This window comes from Hemibagrus wyckioides, linkage group LG18 (genome assembly GCF_019097595.1).
Source record: "Hemibagrus wyckioides isolate EC202008001 linkage group LG18, SWU_Hwy_1.0, whole genome shotgun sequence".
Classification (NCBI taxonomy): domain Eukaryota; kingdom Metazoa; phylum Chordata; class Actinopteri; order Siluriformes; family Bagridae; genus Hemibagrus; species Hemibagrus wyckioides.
Window position 1 is genome coordinate 1,925,001 of NC_080727.1, and position 20,000 is coordinate 1,945,000.

General features: G+C 39.7%; 1 protein-coding gene across 2 annotated transcripts in view; it reads left to right on the forward strand.

The window, feature by feature from the left end:
* Window positions 1-20,000, forward strand: part of LOC131368686 (potassium/sodium hyperpolarization-activated cyclic nucleotide-gated channel 1) — a 124,102-nt gene that overhangs the window by 78,221 nt on the left and 25,881 nt on the right. For both annotated transcript variants that reach the window (XM_058414730.1, XM_058414731.1), the window contains exons 5-6: window positions 15,997-16,143; window positions 19,566-19,806. In XM_058414730.1, coding sequence (XP_058270713.1) covers window positions 15,997-16,143; window positions 19,566-19,806 — 388 coding nt within the window. The remainder of the gene's footprint in view (window positions 1-15,996; window positions 16,144-19,565; window positions 19,807-20,000) is intronic.

Sequence of the window (20,000 nt, forward strand, 5' to 3'; positions counted from 1 at the left end):
TTTTTTTCTGTCTATGAGTCTGACTGTCTGTTTTTTAAAATAACTTTTTTTTAAAAAAAACCTGTCTTTACTCTTGTGGTCATCTAAAATATAATATATTTTAAAATATTATTTATTTGAATATTATAATAACTTTAATAAATTCTCTGCTGAAATCGAACTTCCTGTCCCCGTGGTTTTTTCCAGCTGAATCAGTCAGCATAGCGGAGGATCTTCTACAGGATCTGTGTTTCGTTTTTGGAAAGCTAGAGCTTCTGAATTTCCGTAGTTCTTTGTTTGATGCTAGCTACACGGTTAACATTAAGCAGCTAGCTTGAACGCAGAGTCACATGACCGTTTTCCGTATGCCTGGTCTTTTCTTGTTCCCTTATTTGTTATGATGTATCCATGACAACATCTCTGCCTTTAAATTTTCGACCCAGAACCTTACACGCCACGTCTTTCCTCGCATGTTGTTCTTCTCTGCGCTGTCAGGGAGCCGAATCACGGCTGTAATGCTCTTAGCGTGATTGCTCTGTGTACTTAAGTGCACCGAATTTATCTCGGCTAAATGAGCCGTCGTCTGCGGCTATAAGTGAAACCCTCAGAGAAAGCGGAGGAGAAAGAGAAAGGAGATTCGAGAACAATGGCGAGGAAGAGGAAGTGCACTGGGACGCTAGATTATCTCGTCTCTCGGTGTCGCCTCTCGCGCTCGCGTCATTTTATCTACGTTTTATTTTTCCTTGGAAGGTTTTTAATAAAGCCGGCACGCTCACAGGCTCAGAGAGATCGGACCGCTTTGTCCCAGAGGTGCAGAGGCTTAACACGTCCTGCCCTCGGAGGGGTTTGTTGGGGTTTTGGGTGTAATGTACACGCATCATTACAGCAGCAGGCAGCGAGGCTCACGCTTAATATCATTACACACAACTGGAAGGAGCTCTATAAGAGGGTCAGAGGTCACGCTGCACAGAGCTGCTCCCGGTTCTCCACTCTGAATTGTCAGAAGGTTCAATTCAATTTTATTTGTATAGCGCTTTTAACAAAGGACATTGTCTCAAAGCAGCTTTACAGAACATAGAATATAAAAAAAAAAGTTCAAGATTTTATATTAGACTTATATTGACATTTCTTTGTATTTTATCCCTAATGAGAAGACTGAGGGGACGGTGGTGAGGAAAAACTCCCTGAGATGATCTGAGGAAGAAACCTTGAGAGAAACCAGGATCAGATTATAAATCGTTATAAACACAGAGAGTGGGATTATAAATTACAGTATGTCCACTAAGTGTCCACTAAACGTTCACCAAACGTCAATCAAACGTCAAACATCTACCTAAAGTCCAGCAAATGTCCACCAAACTTCAATCAAATGTCCAACAAACGTCTACCAAACGTCCATCAAATGTCCACTAAACATCCACCAAACGTTTACCTAATGTCTACCAAACGTCCACTAAACATCCATAAAACGTCCACTAAACATCCATAAAATGTTCACTAAACATCCATAAAATGTATACTAAACATCCACCAAATGTTCACTAAACGTCCGCTAAACATCCACCAAACGTCAAACATCCACTAAACATCCATGATGATGATAAACATTGACACTCGTCCAGCGGGTCAGCCTCGGCCGCTGATACACAGCCGGACAGTAATTAGCAATGAAGGATTTATACATTTAAGGCTTTATGCATTATAGACCAGGAGAAGCTCTCAGCCCCGAGTTCCTCCAACTAATGACATTCTCTCACCCTTAAGGCGGGAAGCTCCATGTGAAACACCATCAATTTACCTGTCGTTCTCGGCACAGCGTCTTATCTGAAACACACACACAGACACACACACACACACACAGACACACACACACATATCACACGGGTCACCTTGACGATGATGAGCAGGCCTTTTTATTAATTTACATCCAGTCCACCGGCTTCTGCATTAGCTTTTATCTTGGGTTTTAAATACGATGTAGGAACAGAGTAGTGTGGTCAATGCAAGAGAACATTACACACACACACACACACATACACACACACACACACACACACAGAGCACTTTCATTAGTGCTCACAATGTCACCGTTACCGTTTCGTCCTCTCTGTGTCGGAGAGATTGAATGGATATTAGACGACATCTGATCACAGAGACATTAGATTTGGCTCTGATGTGAGTGAGAGAGCGAGAGGGGGATAGAGAGAGAGAGCGAGAGAGAGACAGAGGGAGAGAGAGAGAACGAAAGATAGAGAGAATTCGGGAGAGAAAGAAAGAGAAAGAGAGAGAACAAGAGAGGGGGGGGGAACGAAAGATATAGAGAGGGAAAGAACGAGATAAAGAGAGAGAGAGAGAAACATGGGCCCTAAAATCAGAGAGATCAGATCTGCTGGTGGACCCTGAGCGCAAATCTACAGAAATCTGTAAAACATTCCGATCAGATCAGCACACAGAGCTGAGATATTGACTTGATGTCCAGATCAGACATGACTGAGAGATCAGATAAAGATCAGATCAGCTCATGGAGCTCGAGTAGATTCATGTCCAACTAGATCACAGTGCATCGATCTCAAGCACCAAAACATCTCAGTCCAAATGAGGAAAATAAAATCAGATCCCTTTAACTGGTGATGCTTCAGGATCTGAACACTGGTGAGGTGTCGCTTACAAAAGAGTCAAATTTTTGAGTTCACTCTTTGAGTCTTTTTGAGGTGAGTCGGGGCCGACTCGTGACAAGCAAAAGGAGCTTGAAAAGAATTAGGAAAATAAATTCACATGACAGATCACTTTAATTAATGTTTTTTGGTGATGTCATTTGTGGTTCACAAAAGAGTCGACTCTTTGAGTCAGCTGTTTTAGGTGAATCTTAGGAGTTGACTCATGAGAAATAAAATGAGCTTGGACACAAGTAGAAGAATAAAATTTTAATTTTTCATCACTTCAGTGAATGGTGCTTAGAGGATCTGATCAGTAGTGATGTGTGGTTCACAAAGGAGTCGACTCTTTGAGTCAGCTGTTTTAGGTGAATCTTAGGAGTTGACTCATGAGAAATAAAATGAGCTTGGACACAAGTAGAAGAATAAAATTTTAATTTTTCATCACTTCAGTGAATGGTGCTTAGAGGATCTGATCAGTAGTGATGTGTGGTTCACAAAGGAATCGACTCTTTGAGCTGACTCTTAGGCGAGCACAGAGAGCTCAAAGAATTAGGAGAATAAAATCAGACAATATTTTATTAAGATGAATTTAATTAATGGTGCTTGGCGATCTGATTGCTAAAGATGTGTCATTCAGAAAAGATTCGACTCAAAAGAATCGAAAGGGGCTTGGACGGAATTCAAGGGTAAAAAAGCACTAACTTCTCACAGGAATAATGAAAATACATGACAAATGAGCATCAGGATCTCTAATCACATCACAGACACTAAAATAAATAAATTTCATGTATTTCTGCCTTCACGTTTTCCTTTAACTCACTTGAACTTGATACACAGAACCTTCTCGATTCCCTGATGAAAGTGTAATTGAATTCCTAAAACCCGTAACCTGGCGTCTGATTTCCGAAAGGACGAACACGATATCGTGACCTTTTATTTCTCCGCTTGGTTTCATATTTGTTCCTGGCGAATTAGGATAGCTAATATTCCCATATTTCTCTGCTGCCAGGAACGAGCGACTTCCCATCGTTTCCACCTGAGTGAGGGATTGGGAAACTGTGTAGAAGCAAAGTACCTCACAGCACCGGGGTTATAGTTTATGTTTTTCGGAAAAATACATGGAGAGAGAGAGAGAGAGAGAGAGATGTAGAGAAAAGGCGAACGTCAGGCTGATTGCTTCTGATTCCTAATAAAACCCGGTCACTGCTCGCTAAATGCTCAGTGCAATGCCTGATTCGAGGAAGTGGACGGTCAGAAAGAAGAAGAAGAAAAAATAAACACATTCTCGTTACTGCAGCTTTACACTCCAACACCAAACGAGAAGGAGAGATGAGGGCAGCTCTAGGAGAAAATTCGCCAGATGTTCAGCTCTGCTAGCCAGTTTAATGCAGCTGCACCTTTTTTATTTTAATCACTGACTCAGGAGTCTCCTGATGTACAAAAAACTCAGGAAGATATCTGAAGAGCTTCCTCTCCTTCTCAAACCTGAAAAAAAGGCCTAAGGTGTGTGTAGCTTTACGACACATAGGGTTCAGTCAAAACCTTCCTGTATTATATTCCAGAAATTCCCTGCCATATATTTCAGACGTTTCTTGGCTTATATTTGGGAAATTTCCCTTATTCTATTTTGGAAATTCTATACCTTATAGTCTGGAAATTCCCTGCCTTTTTTCTGGTGTTCCCTCCCTTATAATCCGGAAATACTCTGGTTTACATTCTGGAAATATTCTCTGTCTTATAATTCTCTGAATTTTCCAATGATTCTTATATTCCAGGAATTCCGTGTTTGATATTCCAGGAATTCCCTGTTTTATATTCCAGGAATTCTCATTTTATATTCTGGAAATCAGAGTGAAGCTGGGCTCTCCATCAGCGTAGCGTCCGTGTTGAACTCCAGCTCGGCACAAATCAATTAGCCCTAAACAAACCTGAGTCTTATCACCTTCACGCAGCTGCACCGGGGTCGATACAGAGCAGAGCGTGGCGCTGATGGTTTTGGGCTATTTTCCCTCTCTCTCCCTCTCTCCCTCTCTCTCTCTCCCCCTCTCTCTCTGTTGTGATGAATGTAACAGCAGGGGAAATGAAGGCCCATGTTCATGTGTCACAGTGACCGGCAGTGTGACTCGGTTTGTTCACAGATGTCATCTTTTTTGGGTCGGTCGTGACAATCCGTTAAAGCTGTGTGTGTGTGTGTGTGTGTGTGAGAGAGAGAGAGAGAGAGAGAGAGTGTTTTAGTAAGTTTAGAACTGCTTAAAAAAAGTCCTGTGTAAAAAAAGTTATGGATAATGTATTTATTTATTTATTTATTTATTTATTTATTTATTTATTAGTTTTTTATTTATTCATCAAATTTATTTATTTTTTATTCATTTACCCCCTGGTTATTTATTTAAACACACTTCATTTATTTCTGCATTTTTGAGGGCTTAAGATGTTTCTGCTCCTCTGGTGCTCTTAGCCCCTTCACCTACTTATAATAATAATCATAATAAAATAATTATTCCTATTATTCTGTATCTTTATATTACATCATTCACACAGCTTACCTTCTTTTCTGGACTTCTTACGGTATACAAACTTTTGCACTCTGCTGGACATTTAGCACTTTGGCGTTTCTCAAACGTTTCATGTCCATTTTCCTCGTCTTCAGTCGCATGACCGATCAGACTTTCAGTCAGAATTTCAGTCAGAAATGATCTCAGAATCTTGAAGGAACATCACAGCTCCATTGCTTTGGCATCTGGAGGCAGAGAGACAGAGAGAAGGTCCTGCTGAAGATTTAGCTTAACGTTCTGACCCGCAGTCTGGTCACAGAACAGGATCATAAACTGAATATAATGAATTTTCATTATTTTTTAAAAAACCTGGGAGATCTTTATGCACTAGATCTTCTGTACTAGATTCTACACACACACACACACTATACACACTGGGCCGTATTCAGAGTTGGACATTTACAGTTTATATTTTTGTCACATTTGGATTCAGCTCGATTTTCCAGAATTTTCCATGCTATCTGAGACGGGGTTTCTCAGTATCATCTACACCATCGCCTTCAAACACGAGCAATCGCCTTTACACCACAAAAAACAGGAACGATACCGGAAACTCCGAGAAGATATCTATAAATAAATCTAATAGACACCATTTTCTATTAGTAAACATTGTGATGTTATTTTGTGGGAGGAGCTTAGGTGGAGGCAGAAAGATTCCCCTGACCGCTCTACAAGTGGTAGTTATCAAGTTTTGTTAGTTGTTTTTAAACGGTGACTGGTCAAAATCCCAGTTTATCTGACTATGTTTGGTCACTCACTGTCCAGGACCATGAATGTTATTTGGAAAAATGAACTTTAATGGACGGAACCAGATTGCCCGACCCATAAACACTCACTTGATGGATGGACGATGTGAAAGGATGACCTCCGGTTGAGTGACCTGACCTCTACCCCTATCTGATAGAAAAACTCAGCGCTTTTGGCAACTGTAGAAAGAGAGATGACAGTTTCCTTTGTCTAGTCTCCGGTCATTAGCTACCAGTGAGCTAACTTACACGCTAAACAGTTAGCATCACATGAGAAATCATTGAACTTGTTTATCCATTTCTGATGAGGTGGACATGCATAAGAAATATTTAAACACAAAACCAAACTATAAACCACACCAACGACAAACAATAGTCTCTTTAACCTTATCTAATATGAAGTGTGCTGCAAATCCTAGCATTTATGATGATCGTTTCTGTCCAGTCCGCTCGTTTTATTGAGTTTGACCACAGCTATAGTAGAATAGTATAGACAGTACATGCTGTATGAATCTTCCTGGTTGAAATGATCACAGGTTTAGTTGAACAAAATGGCTTCAAAACGTATTATTTAGAAGATCCACAGCACTGGATCCGGCACATCCTGTTAATTACACATTGCCAAAAGTTTTGGGTCAATTTTCAAAGCAGACAGAATGAATGTTTTTTTTTAATATGTGGATTTTAAAGTGTCAGTACTGTGACGGAGTTTAGTCCGGAGTTATATCTGAACACCAAATCCTCACTTCTGTGTGTTTCTTCAGCATGAACTCTAACTCAGCATGTTGAGACACGCAGAACGGGCTGATCCAGGATCGGTTTGTCCTCCCTCTGACACTTTAAATCCCTTTTCGTCCTCGCTGTCTTTCTAAGCTTCACTCTGAGTGTCTGAGACAATCTGTCTTCCTGTCTGTCTGCGTCCGTCTCACTAATTGCCCGTGACTGTGGAATTGTAAGAGAAGCAGGACTGATTGTCGAGCGCCGTTAGGTTACTAAGTGCACTCGCATTAACGCAAAAGCTTTGCCTTACCGGAACTTTCCTAAACGATCAGATCTTTAAAGAAAGAGCTCGTCCAAAATCATTATCAGAGTCATTACCGTGGCCTGGGGGAAAACTGCACCGAGTCAGAACACAACATGATGGGAGGGGTGTGTGTAAGTGTGTATGGGTGTGTATAGGTGTGTTTGATGTGTATATGTGTGTATAGGTGTGTTTGATGTGTATATGTGTGTATAGGTGTGTTTGATGTGTATATGTGTGTATAGGTGTGTTTGATGTGTATATGTGTGTATAGGTGTGTTTGATGTGTGTATGTGTGTATGGGTGTGTATAGGTGTGTTTGATGTGTGTATGTGTGTATGGGTGTGTATAGGTGTGTTTGATGTGTGTATGGGTGTGTATAGGTGTGTTTGATGTGTGTATGTGTGTATGGGTGTGTATAGGTGTGTTTGATGTGTGTATGGGTGTGTATAGGTGTGTTTGATGTGTGTATGTGTGTATGGGTGTGTATAGGTGTGTTTGATGTGTGTATGTGTGTATGGGTGTGTATAGGTGTGTTTGATGTGTGTATGGGTGTGTATAGGTGTGTTTGATGTGTATATGTGTGTATGGGTGTGTATAGGTGTGTTTGATGTGTGTATGGGTGTGTATAGGTGTGTTTGATGTGTGTATGGGTGTGTATAGGTGTGTTTGATGTGTGTATGTGTGTATGGGTGTGTATAGGTGTGTTTTATGTGTGTATGGGTGTGTATAGGTGTGTTTGATGTGTGTATGGGTGTGTATAGGTGTGTTTGATGTGTGTATGTGTGTATGGGTGTGTATAGGTGTGTTTGATGTGTGTATGTGTGTATGGGTGTGTATAGGTGTGTTTGATGTGTGTATGGGTGTGTATAGGTGTGTTTGATGTGTGTATGTGTGTATGGGTGTGTATAGGTGTGTTTGATGTGTGTATGTGTGTATAGGTGTGTATAGGTGTGTTTGATGTGTATATGTGTGTATGGGTGTGTTTGATGTGTGTATATGTGTATGGGTGTGTATAGGTGTGTTTGATGTGTGTATGTGTGTATGGGTGTGTATAGGTGTGTTTGATGTGTGTATGTGTGTATGGGTGTGTATAGGTGTGTTTGATGTGTATATGTGTGTATGGGTGTGTTTGATGTGTGTATGGGTGTGTATAGGTGTGTTTGATGTGTGTATGTGTGTATGGGTGTGTATAGGTGTGTTTGATGTGTGTATGTGTGTATGGGTGTGTATAGGTGTGTTTGATGTGTGTATGTGTGTATGGGTGTGTATAGGTGTGTTTGATGTGTGTATGGGTGTATGGGTGTGTATAGGTGTGTTTGATGTGTATATGTGTGTATGGGTGTGTTTGATGTGTGTATTGGTGTGTATAGGTGTGTTTGATGTGTATATGTGTGTATGGGTGTATTTGATGTGTGTATGTGTGTATGGGTGTGTATAGGTGTGTTTGATGTGTATATGTGTGTATGGGTGTGTATGGGTGTGTTTTATGTGTGTATGGGTGTGTATAGGTGTGTTTGATGTGTGTATGTGTGTATGGGTGTGTGTAGGTGTGTTTGATGTGTATATGTGTGTATAGGTGTGTATGGGTGTGTTTTATGTGTGTATGGGTGTGTATAGGTGTGTTTGATGTGTGTATGTGTGTATGGGTGTGTATAGATGTGTTTGATGTGTATATGTGTGTATAGGTGTGTATGGGTGTGTTTTATGTGTGTATGGGTGTGTATAGGTGTGTTTGATGTGTGTATGGGTGTATGGGTGTGTATAGGTGTGTTTGATGTGTATATGTGTGTATGGGTGTGTATAGGTGTGTTTGATGTGTATATGTGTGTATAGGTGTGTTTGATGTGTATATGTGTGTATAGGTGTGTTTGATGTGTATATGTGTGTATAGGTGTGTTTGATGTGTATATGTGTGTATAGGTGTGTTTGATGTGTATATGTGTGTATGGGTGTGTTTTACGTGTGTATGGGTGTGTATAGGTGTGTTTGATGTGTGTATGGGTGTGTATAGGTGTGTTTGATGTGTGTATGGGTGTGTATAGGTGTGTTTGATGTGTGTATGGGTGTGTATAGGTGTGTTTGATGTGTGTATGGGTGTGTGTATGTGTGTATGGGTGAGTATAGGTTTGTTTGATGTGTATATGTGTTTATGTGTGTGTTTTGATGTGTGTATAGGTGTGTATAGGTGTGTTTGATGTGTATATGTGTGTATGGGTGTGTTTGATGTGTGTATGGGTGTGTATAGGTGTGTTTGATGTGTGTATATGTGTGTATGGGTGTGTTTGATGTGTGTATGGGTGTGTATAGGTGTGTTTGATGTGTGTATATGTGTGTATGGGTGTGTATATGTGTGTATGGGTGTGTTTTATGTGTGTATGGGTGTGTATAGGTGTGTTTGATGTGTGTATGGGTGAGCATAGGTGTGTTTGATGTGTGTATGGGTGTGTTTGATGTGTATATGTGTTTATGTGTGTGTTGTGATGTGTGTATAGGTGTGTATGGGTGTGTTTGATGTGTATATGTGTGTATGGGTGTGTTTTATGTGTGTATGGGTGTGTATAGGTGTGTTTGATGTGTGTATGGGTGTGTATAGGTGTGTTTGATGTGTGTATATGTGTGTATGGGTGTGTTTGATGTGTGTATGGGTGTGTATAGGTGTGTTTGATGTGTGTATGGGTGAGCATAGGTGTGTTTGATGTGTGTATAGGTGTGTTTGATGTGTGTATATGTGTGTATGGGTGTGTTTGATGTGTGTATGGGTGTGTATAGGTGTGTTTGATGTGTGTATGGGTGAGCATAGGTGTGTTTGATGTGTGTATGGGTGTGTTTGATGTGTATATGTGTTTATGTGTGTGTTGTGATGTGTGTATAGGTGTGTATAGGTGTGTTTGATGTGTGTATATGTGTGTATGGGTGTGTTTGATGTGTGTATGGGTGTGTATAGGTGTGTTTGATGTGTGTATGGGTGAGCATAGGTGTGTTTGATGTGTGTATGGGTGTGTTTGATGTGTATATGTGTTTATGTGTGTGTTTTGATGTGTGTATAGGTGTGTATAGGTGTGTTTGATGTGTATATGTGTGTATGGGTGTGTTTTATGTGTGTATAGGTGTGTATAGGTGTGTTTGATGTGTATATGTGTGTATGGGTGTGTTTTATGTGTGTATGGGTGTGTTTGATGTGTATATGTGTTTATGTGTGTGTTTTGATGTGTGTATAGGTGTGTTTGATGTGTATATGTGTGTATGGGTGTGTTTTATGTGTGTATGGGTGAGTATAGGTGTGTTTGATGTGTGTATGGGTGAGTATAGGTGTGTTTGATTTATGTATGGGTGTGTATATATGTGTATGGGTGTGTATAGGTGTGTTTGATGTGTACATGTGTGTATGGGTGAGTATAGGTGTGTTTGATGTGTATATGTGTTTATGTGTGTGTTTTGATGTGTGTATAGGTGTGTATAGGTGTGTTTTATTTGTATATGTGTGTATGGGTGAGTATACACTATATTGCCAAAAGTATTCGCTCACCTGCCTTGACTCGCATATGAACTTAAGTGACATCCCATTCCTAATCCATAGGGTTCAATATGACGTCGGTCCACCCTTTGCAGCTATAACAGCTTCAACTCTTCTGGGAAGGCTGTCCACAAGGTTTAGGAGTGTGTTTATGGGAATTTTTGACCATTCTTCCAGAAGCGCATTTGTGAGGTCACACACTGATGTTGGACGAGAAGGCCTGGCTCTCAGTCTCCGCTCTAATTCATCCCAAAGGTGTTCTATCGGGTTGAGGTCAGGACTCTGTGCAGGCCAGTCAAGTTCATCCACACCAGACTCTGTCATCCATGTCTTTATGGACCTTGCTTTGGTCACTGGTGCACAGTCATGTTGGAAGAGGAAGGGGCCAGCTCCAAACTGTTCCCACAAAGTTGGGAGCATGGAATTGTCCAAAATGTCTTGGTATGCTGAAGCATTCAGAGTTCCTTTCACTGGAACTAAGGGGCCAAGCCCAGCTCCTGAAAAACAACCCCACACCATAATCCCCCTCCACCAAACTTTACACTTGGCACAATGCAGTCAGACAAGTACCGTTCTCCTGGCAACCGCCAAACCCAGACTCGTCCATCAGATTGCCAGATGGAGAAGCGCGATTCGTCACTCCAGAGAACGCGTCTCCACTGCTCTAGAGTCCAGTGGCGGCGTGCTTTACACCACTGCATCCGACGCTTTGCATTGCACTTGGTGATGTATGGCTTGGATGCAGCTGCTCGGCCATGGAAACCCATTCCATGAAGCTCTCTGCACACTGTTCTTGAGCTCATCTGAAGGCCACATGAAGTTTGGAGGTCTGTAGCGATTGACTCTGCAGAAAGTTGGCGAACTCTTCGCACTATGCGCCTCAGCATCCGCTGAACCCGCTCCGTCAGTTTACGTGGCCTACCACTTTGTGGCTTTGTTGCTGTCGTTCCCAAACACTTCCACGTTCTTATAATACAGCTGACAGTTGACTGTGGAATGTTTAGGAGCGAGGAAATTTCACAACTGGATTTGTTGCACAGGTGGCATCCTATCACAGTTCCACGCTGGAATTCACTGAGCTCCTGAGAGCGACCCATTCTTTCACAAATGTTTGTAAAAACAGTCTGCATGCCTAGGTGCTTGATTTTATACACCTGTGGCCATGGAAGTGATTGGAACACCTGATTCTGATTATTTGGATGGGTGAGCGAATACTTTTGGCAATATAGTGTAGGTGTGTGTAGATGAGTATAGGTGTGTATAAGTGTGTATGGTGAGTATAAGTGTGTATGGGTGAGTATAGGTGTATAAGAGTGTGTTGTGAGTATAGGTGTGTATAAGTGTGTAAGGTGTGTATAGGTGTGTATAAGTGTGTATTGGTGAGTATAGGTGTGTATAAGTGTGTATGGGTGAGTATAGGTGTATGGGTGTGTGGTGAGTATAGGTGTGTATAAGAGTGTATGGTGTGTATAGGTGTGTATGGTGAGTATAGGTGTGTATAAGAGTGTATGGTGTGTATAAGTGTGTATGGTGAGTATAGGTGTGTATAAGAGTGTATGGTGTGTATAGGTGTGTATAAGTGTGTATGGTGTGAATAGGTGTGTATAAGAGTGTATGGTGTGTATAGGTGTGTATAAGAGTGTATGGTGTGTATAGGTGTGTATAAGTGTGTATGGTGTGAATAGGTGTGTATAAGAGTGTATGGTGTGTATAGGTGTGTATAAGAGTGTATGGTGTGTATAAGTGTGTATGGTGTGTATAAGTGTGTATGGTGAGTATAGGTGTGTATAAGAGTGTATGGTGAGTATAGGTGTGTATAAGAGTGTATGGTGTGTATAGGTGTGTATGTGTATGGTGTGTATAGGTGTGTATAAGAGTGTATGGTGAGTATAGGTGTGTATAAGTGTGTATGGTGTGTATAGGTGTGGATAAGTGTGTATGGTGTTTATAGGTGTGTATAAGAGTGTATGGTGTGTATAGGTGTGTATAAGAGTGTATGGTGTGTATAGGTGTGTATAAGAGTGTATGGTGTGTATAGGTGTGTATAAGAGTGTATGGTGTGTATAGGTGTGTATAAGAGTGTATGGTGTGTATAGGTGTGTATAAGTGTGTATGGTGTTTATAGGTGTGTATGTGTATGGTGTGTATAGGTGTGTATAAGAGTGTATGGTGTGTATAGGTGTGTATAAGAGTGTATGGTGTGTATAGGTGTGTATAAGTGTGTATGGTGTTTATAGGTGTGTATGTGTATGGTGTGTATAGGTGTGTATAAGTGTGTATGGTGAGTATAGGTGTGGATAAGTGTGTATAAGTGTGTATGGTGTGTATAGGTGTGTATAAGAGTGTATGGTGAGTATAGGTGTGTATAAGTGTGTATGGTGTTTATAGGTGTCTATAGGTGTGTATGGTGTGTATAAGTGTGTATAGGTGTGTATAAGTGTGTATGATGAGTATAGGTGTGTATAAGTGTGTATGGTGTGTATAGGTATGTATAGGTGTGTATGGTGTGTATAAGTCTGTATAGGTGTGTATAAGTGTGTATGGTGAGTATAGGTGTGTATAAGTGTGTATGGTGTTTATAGGTGTGTATAGGTATGTATGGTGTGTATAAGTGTGTATAGGTGTGTATAAGTGTGTATGATGAGTATAGGTGTGTATAAGTGTGTATGGTGAGTATAGGTGTGTATAAGTGTGTATGGTGTTTATAGGTGTGTATAAGTGTGTATAGGTGTGTATGATGAGTATAGGTGTGTATAAGTGTGTATGGGTGTGTATAAGTGTGTATAAGTGTGTATGATGAGTATAGGTGTGTATAAGTGTGTATGGTGAGTATAGGTGTGTATAAGTGTGTATGGTGTTTATAGGTGTGTATAAGTGTGTATGGTGTTTATAGGTGTGTATAAGTGTGTATAGGTGTGTATAAGTGTGTATAAGTGTGTATGATGAGTATAGGTGTGTATAAGTGTGTATGGTGTGTATAGGTGTGTATAAGATTGTATGGTGTGTATAGGTGTGTATAAGTGTGTATGGTGAGTATAGGTGTGTATAAGTGTGTATGGTGTTTATAGGTGTGTATAAGATTGTATGGTGTGTATAGGTGTGTATGATGAGTATAGGTGTGTATAAGTGTGTATGGTGAGTATAGGTGTGTATAAGATTGTATGGTGTGTATAGGTGTGTATAAGATTGTATGGTGTGTATAGGTGTGTATGATGAGTATAGGTGTGTATAAGTGTGTATGGTGTGTATAGGTGTGTATGATGAGTATAGGTGTGTATAAGTGTGTATGATGAGTATAGGTGTGTATAAGTGTGTATGGTGTGTATAGGTGTGTATAAGATTGTATGGTGTGTATAGGTGTGTATAAGTGTGTATGGTGAGTATAGGTGTGTATAAGTGTGTATGGTGTTTATAGGTGTGTATAAGATTGTATGGTGTGTATAGGTGTGTATGATGAGTATAGGTGTGTATAAGTGTGTATGGTGAGTATAGGTGTGTATAAGTGTGTATGGTGTTTATAGGTGTGTATAAGATTGTATGGTGTGTATAGGTGTGTATGATGAGTATAGGTGTGTATAAGTGTGTATGGTGTGTATAGGTGTGTATAAGATTGTATGGTGTGTATAGGTGTGTATAAGTGTGTATGGTGTTTATAGGTGTGTATAAGTGTGTATGGTGTGTATGGTGTGTATAAGTGTGTATGGTGAGTATAGGTGTGTATGGTGTGTATAAGTGTGTATGGTGAGTATAGGTGTGTATGGTGTGTATAAGTGTGTATGGTGAGTATAGGTGTGTATGGTGTGTATAAGTGTGTATGGTGAGTATAGGTGTGTATGGTGTGTATAAGTGTGTATGGTGTGTATAGGTGTGTATGGTGTGTATAAGTGTGTATGGTGTGTATAGGTGTGTATGGTGTGTATAAGTGTGTATGGTGTGTATAGGTGTGTATGGTGTGTATAAGTGTGTATGGTGTGTATAGGTGTGTATGGTGAGTATAGGTGTGTATGGTGTGTATAGGTGTGTATGGTGTGTATAAGTGTGTATGGTGAGTATAGGTGTGTATGGTGTGTATAAGTGTGTATGGTGTGTATGGTGTGTATAAGTGTGTATGGTGTGTATAGGTGTGTATGGTGTGTATAAGTGTGTATGGTGTGTATGGTGTGTATAAGTGTGTATGGTGTGTATAGGTGTGTATGGTGTGTATAAGTGTGTATGGTGTGTATAAGTGTGTATGGTGTGTATAGGTGTGTATGGTGTGTATAAGTGTGTATGGTGAGTATAGGTGTGTATGGTGAGTATAGGTGTGTATGGTGTGTATAGGTGTGTATGGTGTGTATAAGTGTGTATGGTGAGTATAGGTGTGTATGGTGTGTATAAGTGTGTATGGTGTGTATGGTGTGTATAGGTGTGTATGGTGTGTATAAGTGTGTATGGTGAGTATAGGTGTGTATGGTGTGTATAAGTGTGTATGGTGTGTATGGTGTGTATAGGTGTGTATAAGTGTGTATGGTGAGTATAGGTGTGTATGGTGAGTATAGGTGTGTATGGTGTGTATAGGTGTGTATGGTGTGTATAAGTGTGTATGGTGAGTATAGGTGTGTATGGTGTGTATAAGTGTGTATGGTGTGTATGGTGTGTATAAGTGTGTATGGTGTGTATAGGTGTGTATGGTGTGTATAAGTGTGTATGGTGTGTATGGTGTGTATAAGTGTGTATGGTGTGTATAGGTGTGTATGGTGTGTATAAGTGTGTATGGTGTGTATAAGTGTGTATGGTGTGTATAGGTGTGTATGGTGTGTATAAGTGTGTATGGTGAGTATAGGTGTGTATGGTGAGTATAGGTGTGTATGGTGTGTATAAGTGTGTATGGTGTGTATGGTGAGTATAGGTGTGTATGGTGTGTATAAGTGTGTATGGTGTGTATGGTGTGTATAAGTGTGTATGGTGTGTATAGGTGTGTATGGTGTGTATAAGTGTGTATGGTGAGTATAGGTGTGTATGGTGTGTATAAGTGTGTATGGTGAGTATAGGTGTGTATGGTGTGTATAAGTGTGTATGGTGTGTATAGGTGTGTATGGTGTGTATAAGTGTGTATGGTGAGTATAGGTGTGTATGGTGTGTATAAGTGTGTATGGTGTGTATGGTGTGTATAAGTGTGTATGGTGTGTATAGGTGTGTATGGTGTGTATAAGTGTGTATGGTGTGTATAGGCATGTATAGGTCTAAATAAGAGCTTATGGTTTGTATAGGTCTATATAAGTGTGTATATGTGTGTGTGTGGTGTATAATTGTGTATGGTGTGTATATATGTGTTTATGGGTGTGTATATGTGTGTATATAGGGTTTATGAGACGTTTCTTCTCTGACATAACTAGAGCTGAACTTGCGCAGACACACACACAAACACACACACACACTCTCTCTTTTCAAGCCTGCAGCCATTCTTCTATACACCTGTCACCTGCTCTTAACTCAGCGACTACTTTCTGTCTCTCACCTTATCCCTTTATCCCTTTTTCAGTACAAGCAAGTGGAGCAGTACATGTCCTTCCACAAGCTCCCGGCCGACATGCGCCAGAAGATCCACGACTACTATGAGCACCGCTACCAGGGCAAGATCTTCGACGAGGACAACATCCTGAACGAACTCAACGACCCTCTGAAAGAGGTATAGAGCACATCTATAACACAAACATAACACACAGCTAACACACATATACCACACACATAATACACATATAACACATACTGTGTAACAGACATATAACACACGCATAACACACAGCTAACACACATAATACTACGTTAACGCACATATAACACACGTAATAAACATATACTGTGTAACGCACATAGCACGCACACTGTGTAACACACATACAGTATAACACATGTATAAAACACACTGTGTAACACACATCACTCAGGTACAGAGGCATGTTGGAATGTCCCACTGGGGAAAAATCAAATCACCTGGCTGTAATTATCGGGAATAATCTGATCAAATTTGGGACATCAAAATGACATCAAAACAATAAAATATAGACGACACTCAAGTTAGTGACGCTTCTGACGTGTTATATAAAGTATTGAGTTGCTAGAACAGGTACTGTACATCTACATGGAAGGTGTGGTCAGTAAAAGGCAAAACTGACCATTAGTATTAAATAATGTCTGTATGTATGCAGTACCTATAGAATGGCACATATGCTAAAGACACGCCCATTCACACAGACGTACAGAATTATTTAGCAAATGAGTTTGCAATAAACAAAATGAAAAAAAGAAAAATGTACATTGCAGAGAATACCATGGCATCAGCTCATTTAAATCAAATATCTAAATATACTCTGTTGCCAAAAGTATTGGGACACCCCTTCCAAATCACCAAGTTCAGGTGTTGTTTTTCAGGGGTTCTGCCCCTTGGATCCAGTGAAAGGAACACACTCCTGTAGCTGTAAGCTCTCTTTAATTTAATTTACTGCTGTGTGTGGATGAAGCTGAAGCTGATGCTTTGGTATTTACATTACTGAAGAAAATATAAGGTTCCAGATGTTACAGCTGTGCTTTTACATTTAAATTGTTTTGTCTTGAAGAAAATAAATTATCTCTAACAATAACAATACAATACAATCTTTAACAATAATAAATAGTTTTTGTCTTGAGAAATAAATAGCAGAGACTAGAGATTTGCTAATTGTTTACTTTCTTTCTTTCTTTTTTTAATTGTTTTTTTAAATAATTTACTATACTGTAAAAATAAATGGACAGATTGTATGATTTATCAGTGAAAAAATATTAAGATATATATATATATATATATAAAACTTACAAAAAATCAACATTTTCTGTTACATTTTTAAATATAAACAGACTTCCATAAATAAAATAATAAAGATAATATTTATTTATTTATTTTTGTGAGAGGGAGAATACAAAAGTGCAGAAAACAGGAAGCAGATTTAAAAAAAAAAAAAAAAAATTAATGAGGAAAAAAACAAAGAAAATAAATGTATAATATGGAGCTAGCTGCTAATCTGACAGGATTTCTGAGAGATGTTTTTGTAAATAAATGTTTGAGGTGAGCTAGCAGCTAATCTAAGAGGACTTCTGCAAGATTTTTTGTAAAGAATTGTTCATGATATTTTGAGGTGAGCTAGCTGCTAATCTGACAGGATTTCTGAGAGATCTTTTGTTGTTAATGTTCGTGATCTTTGAAAAGAGCTATCTGATTTTTTTGTTGTGAATGTTCATGATCTTTTGATGAGAGCTAGCGGTCAAATCTGACAGGATTTCTAAGAGATATTGTAAATAAATGCTCACAATATTCTGATTATAGCTGGCAGCTAATCTGACTGGATTTCTGAGAGATTCTTTGTCAATAAATGTTTATAATAGTTTCAGGTGAGCTAGCTGCTAATCTGACAGGATTTCTGAGAGATTCTTTGTTATTAATGTTCATGATCTTTTGACGAGAGCTAGCAGCAAATCTAACAGGATTTTTACATGATTTTTTTGTAAATAAATGTTCATGATAGTTTGATCCGAGCTAGCTGCCAATCTGGTAGGATTTCTGAGAGATGTTTTTGTAAATAAATGTTAATGATATTCTGATTATAACTAGCAGCTAATCTGACAGGATTTCTAAGAGATTCTTTGTAAAGATAGTTTGAGGTAAGCTAGCTGCTAGGAGAAATGTTCATGAAAGTCCAAGGTGTGTTAGAAGCTAATCTGACAGAATTTCTAAGAGATGTTTTTGTAAATAAATGTTCATAATAGTTTGATTCCAGCTAGCTGCTAATCTGTCAGGATTCCTTTTACAGGATTCTTCAGATTGTGAAAATCTTCCTAGCTTTTCTCCTCTAATTAATAAAATTTCCGTATATACAGTATATATTTTTAGTGACAGGATTGTTTCCAGCAGTGTAGCGTTAGCACTGTAGCGGTGTTAGCTTTCCTTATACAGCATAAAAGTTCAGAAGACTGCAGGCAGAGCGAGTGAGCGAACACGATGACGCAGCAAGGAAACAGAATATTTACTGCTTTATTTCTGCATCACCATTATCCCCTCCCTCCCTCTCTCTCTTTCTCTCTTTTCTCTCTCTCTCTTTTCTTCTTTCTGTCTTCCTCTCCTCTATTTTTACACTCTGCCGTGTGACAAACCTGCTTTAAATAGGCGAAGTCTCTAGCCGTTTTCCCCTCGTGGAGGTCCAGGACTGGATGCTGCTGTCAAACTCATTATTCCTCCTTCGTGATTGCGGTCACGCTCCTGCCTGAGAGAACTGCGTGTGTGTATGTGTGTGTGTGTGTGTGTGTGTGTGTTACACATTAGGTGAGGAAATTGTGTCTTAACACTCTTGTCATACAAAAAAAAATGCTTTTCACGTCATGGAAACAGGAGCATGCTGTGAGAGGAGAGATTTTGGGCTCATGGTGATGGACTAGACATCAGAGATGGAAAAACAGAAAAACAGAAAGGTCTGAGAGAAAGCAGCGGGTCAGACGGTCAGGAAAAAAACCCCTCAGATTATTAGACCTGGTTTATTTTTTTGGCTTTGATTTTTACTGCTATCACGTGATATACTTTTTCTATTTCATCCTTCTTAATCGGAATGTTGGGTAGTTTGTGTGTGTGTGTGTGTGTGTGTTGAATAGTTGAATAGTTCAGATTTAGGATTTTAAAACTATTTCATCATCATTATTTCATTTTGTTTTAATTTTTTTCACTTTGATGTGCAAATACTCAGATATTCTTTGAGTCTTATCTTTTTAATTGATGCGTGCACCGAATACTGAGAAATTCTCAACTTCATCCAGATATTTAATAAGCTGTAGATCATCTAGACTTCTAAAAACATCAGACAACAGAGAGAGAGAGAGAGAGAGAGAGAGAGAGAGAGAGAGAAGAAATAAAGAATAGAGAGGGGGAGAGAGAAAGAAGAAAGAAAGAGAGAGAAGAGAAAGGAAAGAAAGAAAGAAAAGAGGGGGAGAGAGTAAGAGAGAGAGAGAGAGAAAGTCAGATTAAGAGAGAGAGAGATGTTTGCTTTATCAGTTAATGCTGATCTTGCCGTTTGTTTATTTTTTCCACAGGAGATTGTTAACTTTAACTGCAGGAAGCTGGTAGCCACCATGCCTCTGTTCGCCAACGCCGATCCCAACTTCGTCACCGGAATGCTGAGCAAGCTGAAGTTCGAGGTCTTCCAGCCCAACGATTACATCATCCGCGAGGGCACAGTGGGGAAGAAGATGTACTTCATCCAGCACGGCGTGGCCAGCGTCATCACCAAGCACAACAAGGAGATCAAGCTGACCGACGGATCCTACTTCGGAGGTCAGAGTGGAAAAAACCTTCTGCCTTTATTTCTTTATTGTCTGATTAAACGGTTGCACCGTGCTGCAGTTAACCCTCCTGTGGTTATGAGTGTATGAGTGAGGTAGTGTTTCCATGGTAACACCTGGTTTCACAAGTTCGTATACGGGGAAGCCACTGGAGTAATGATATACAGAGAGAGTTCGGTAATTAAT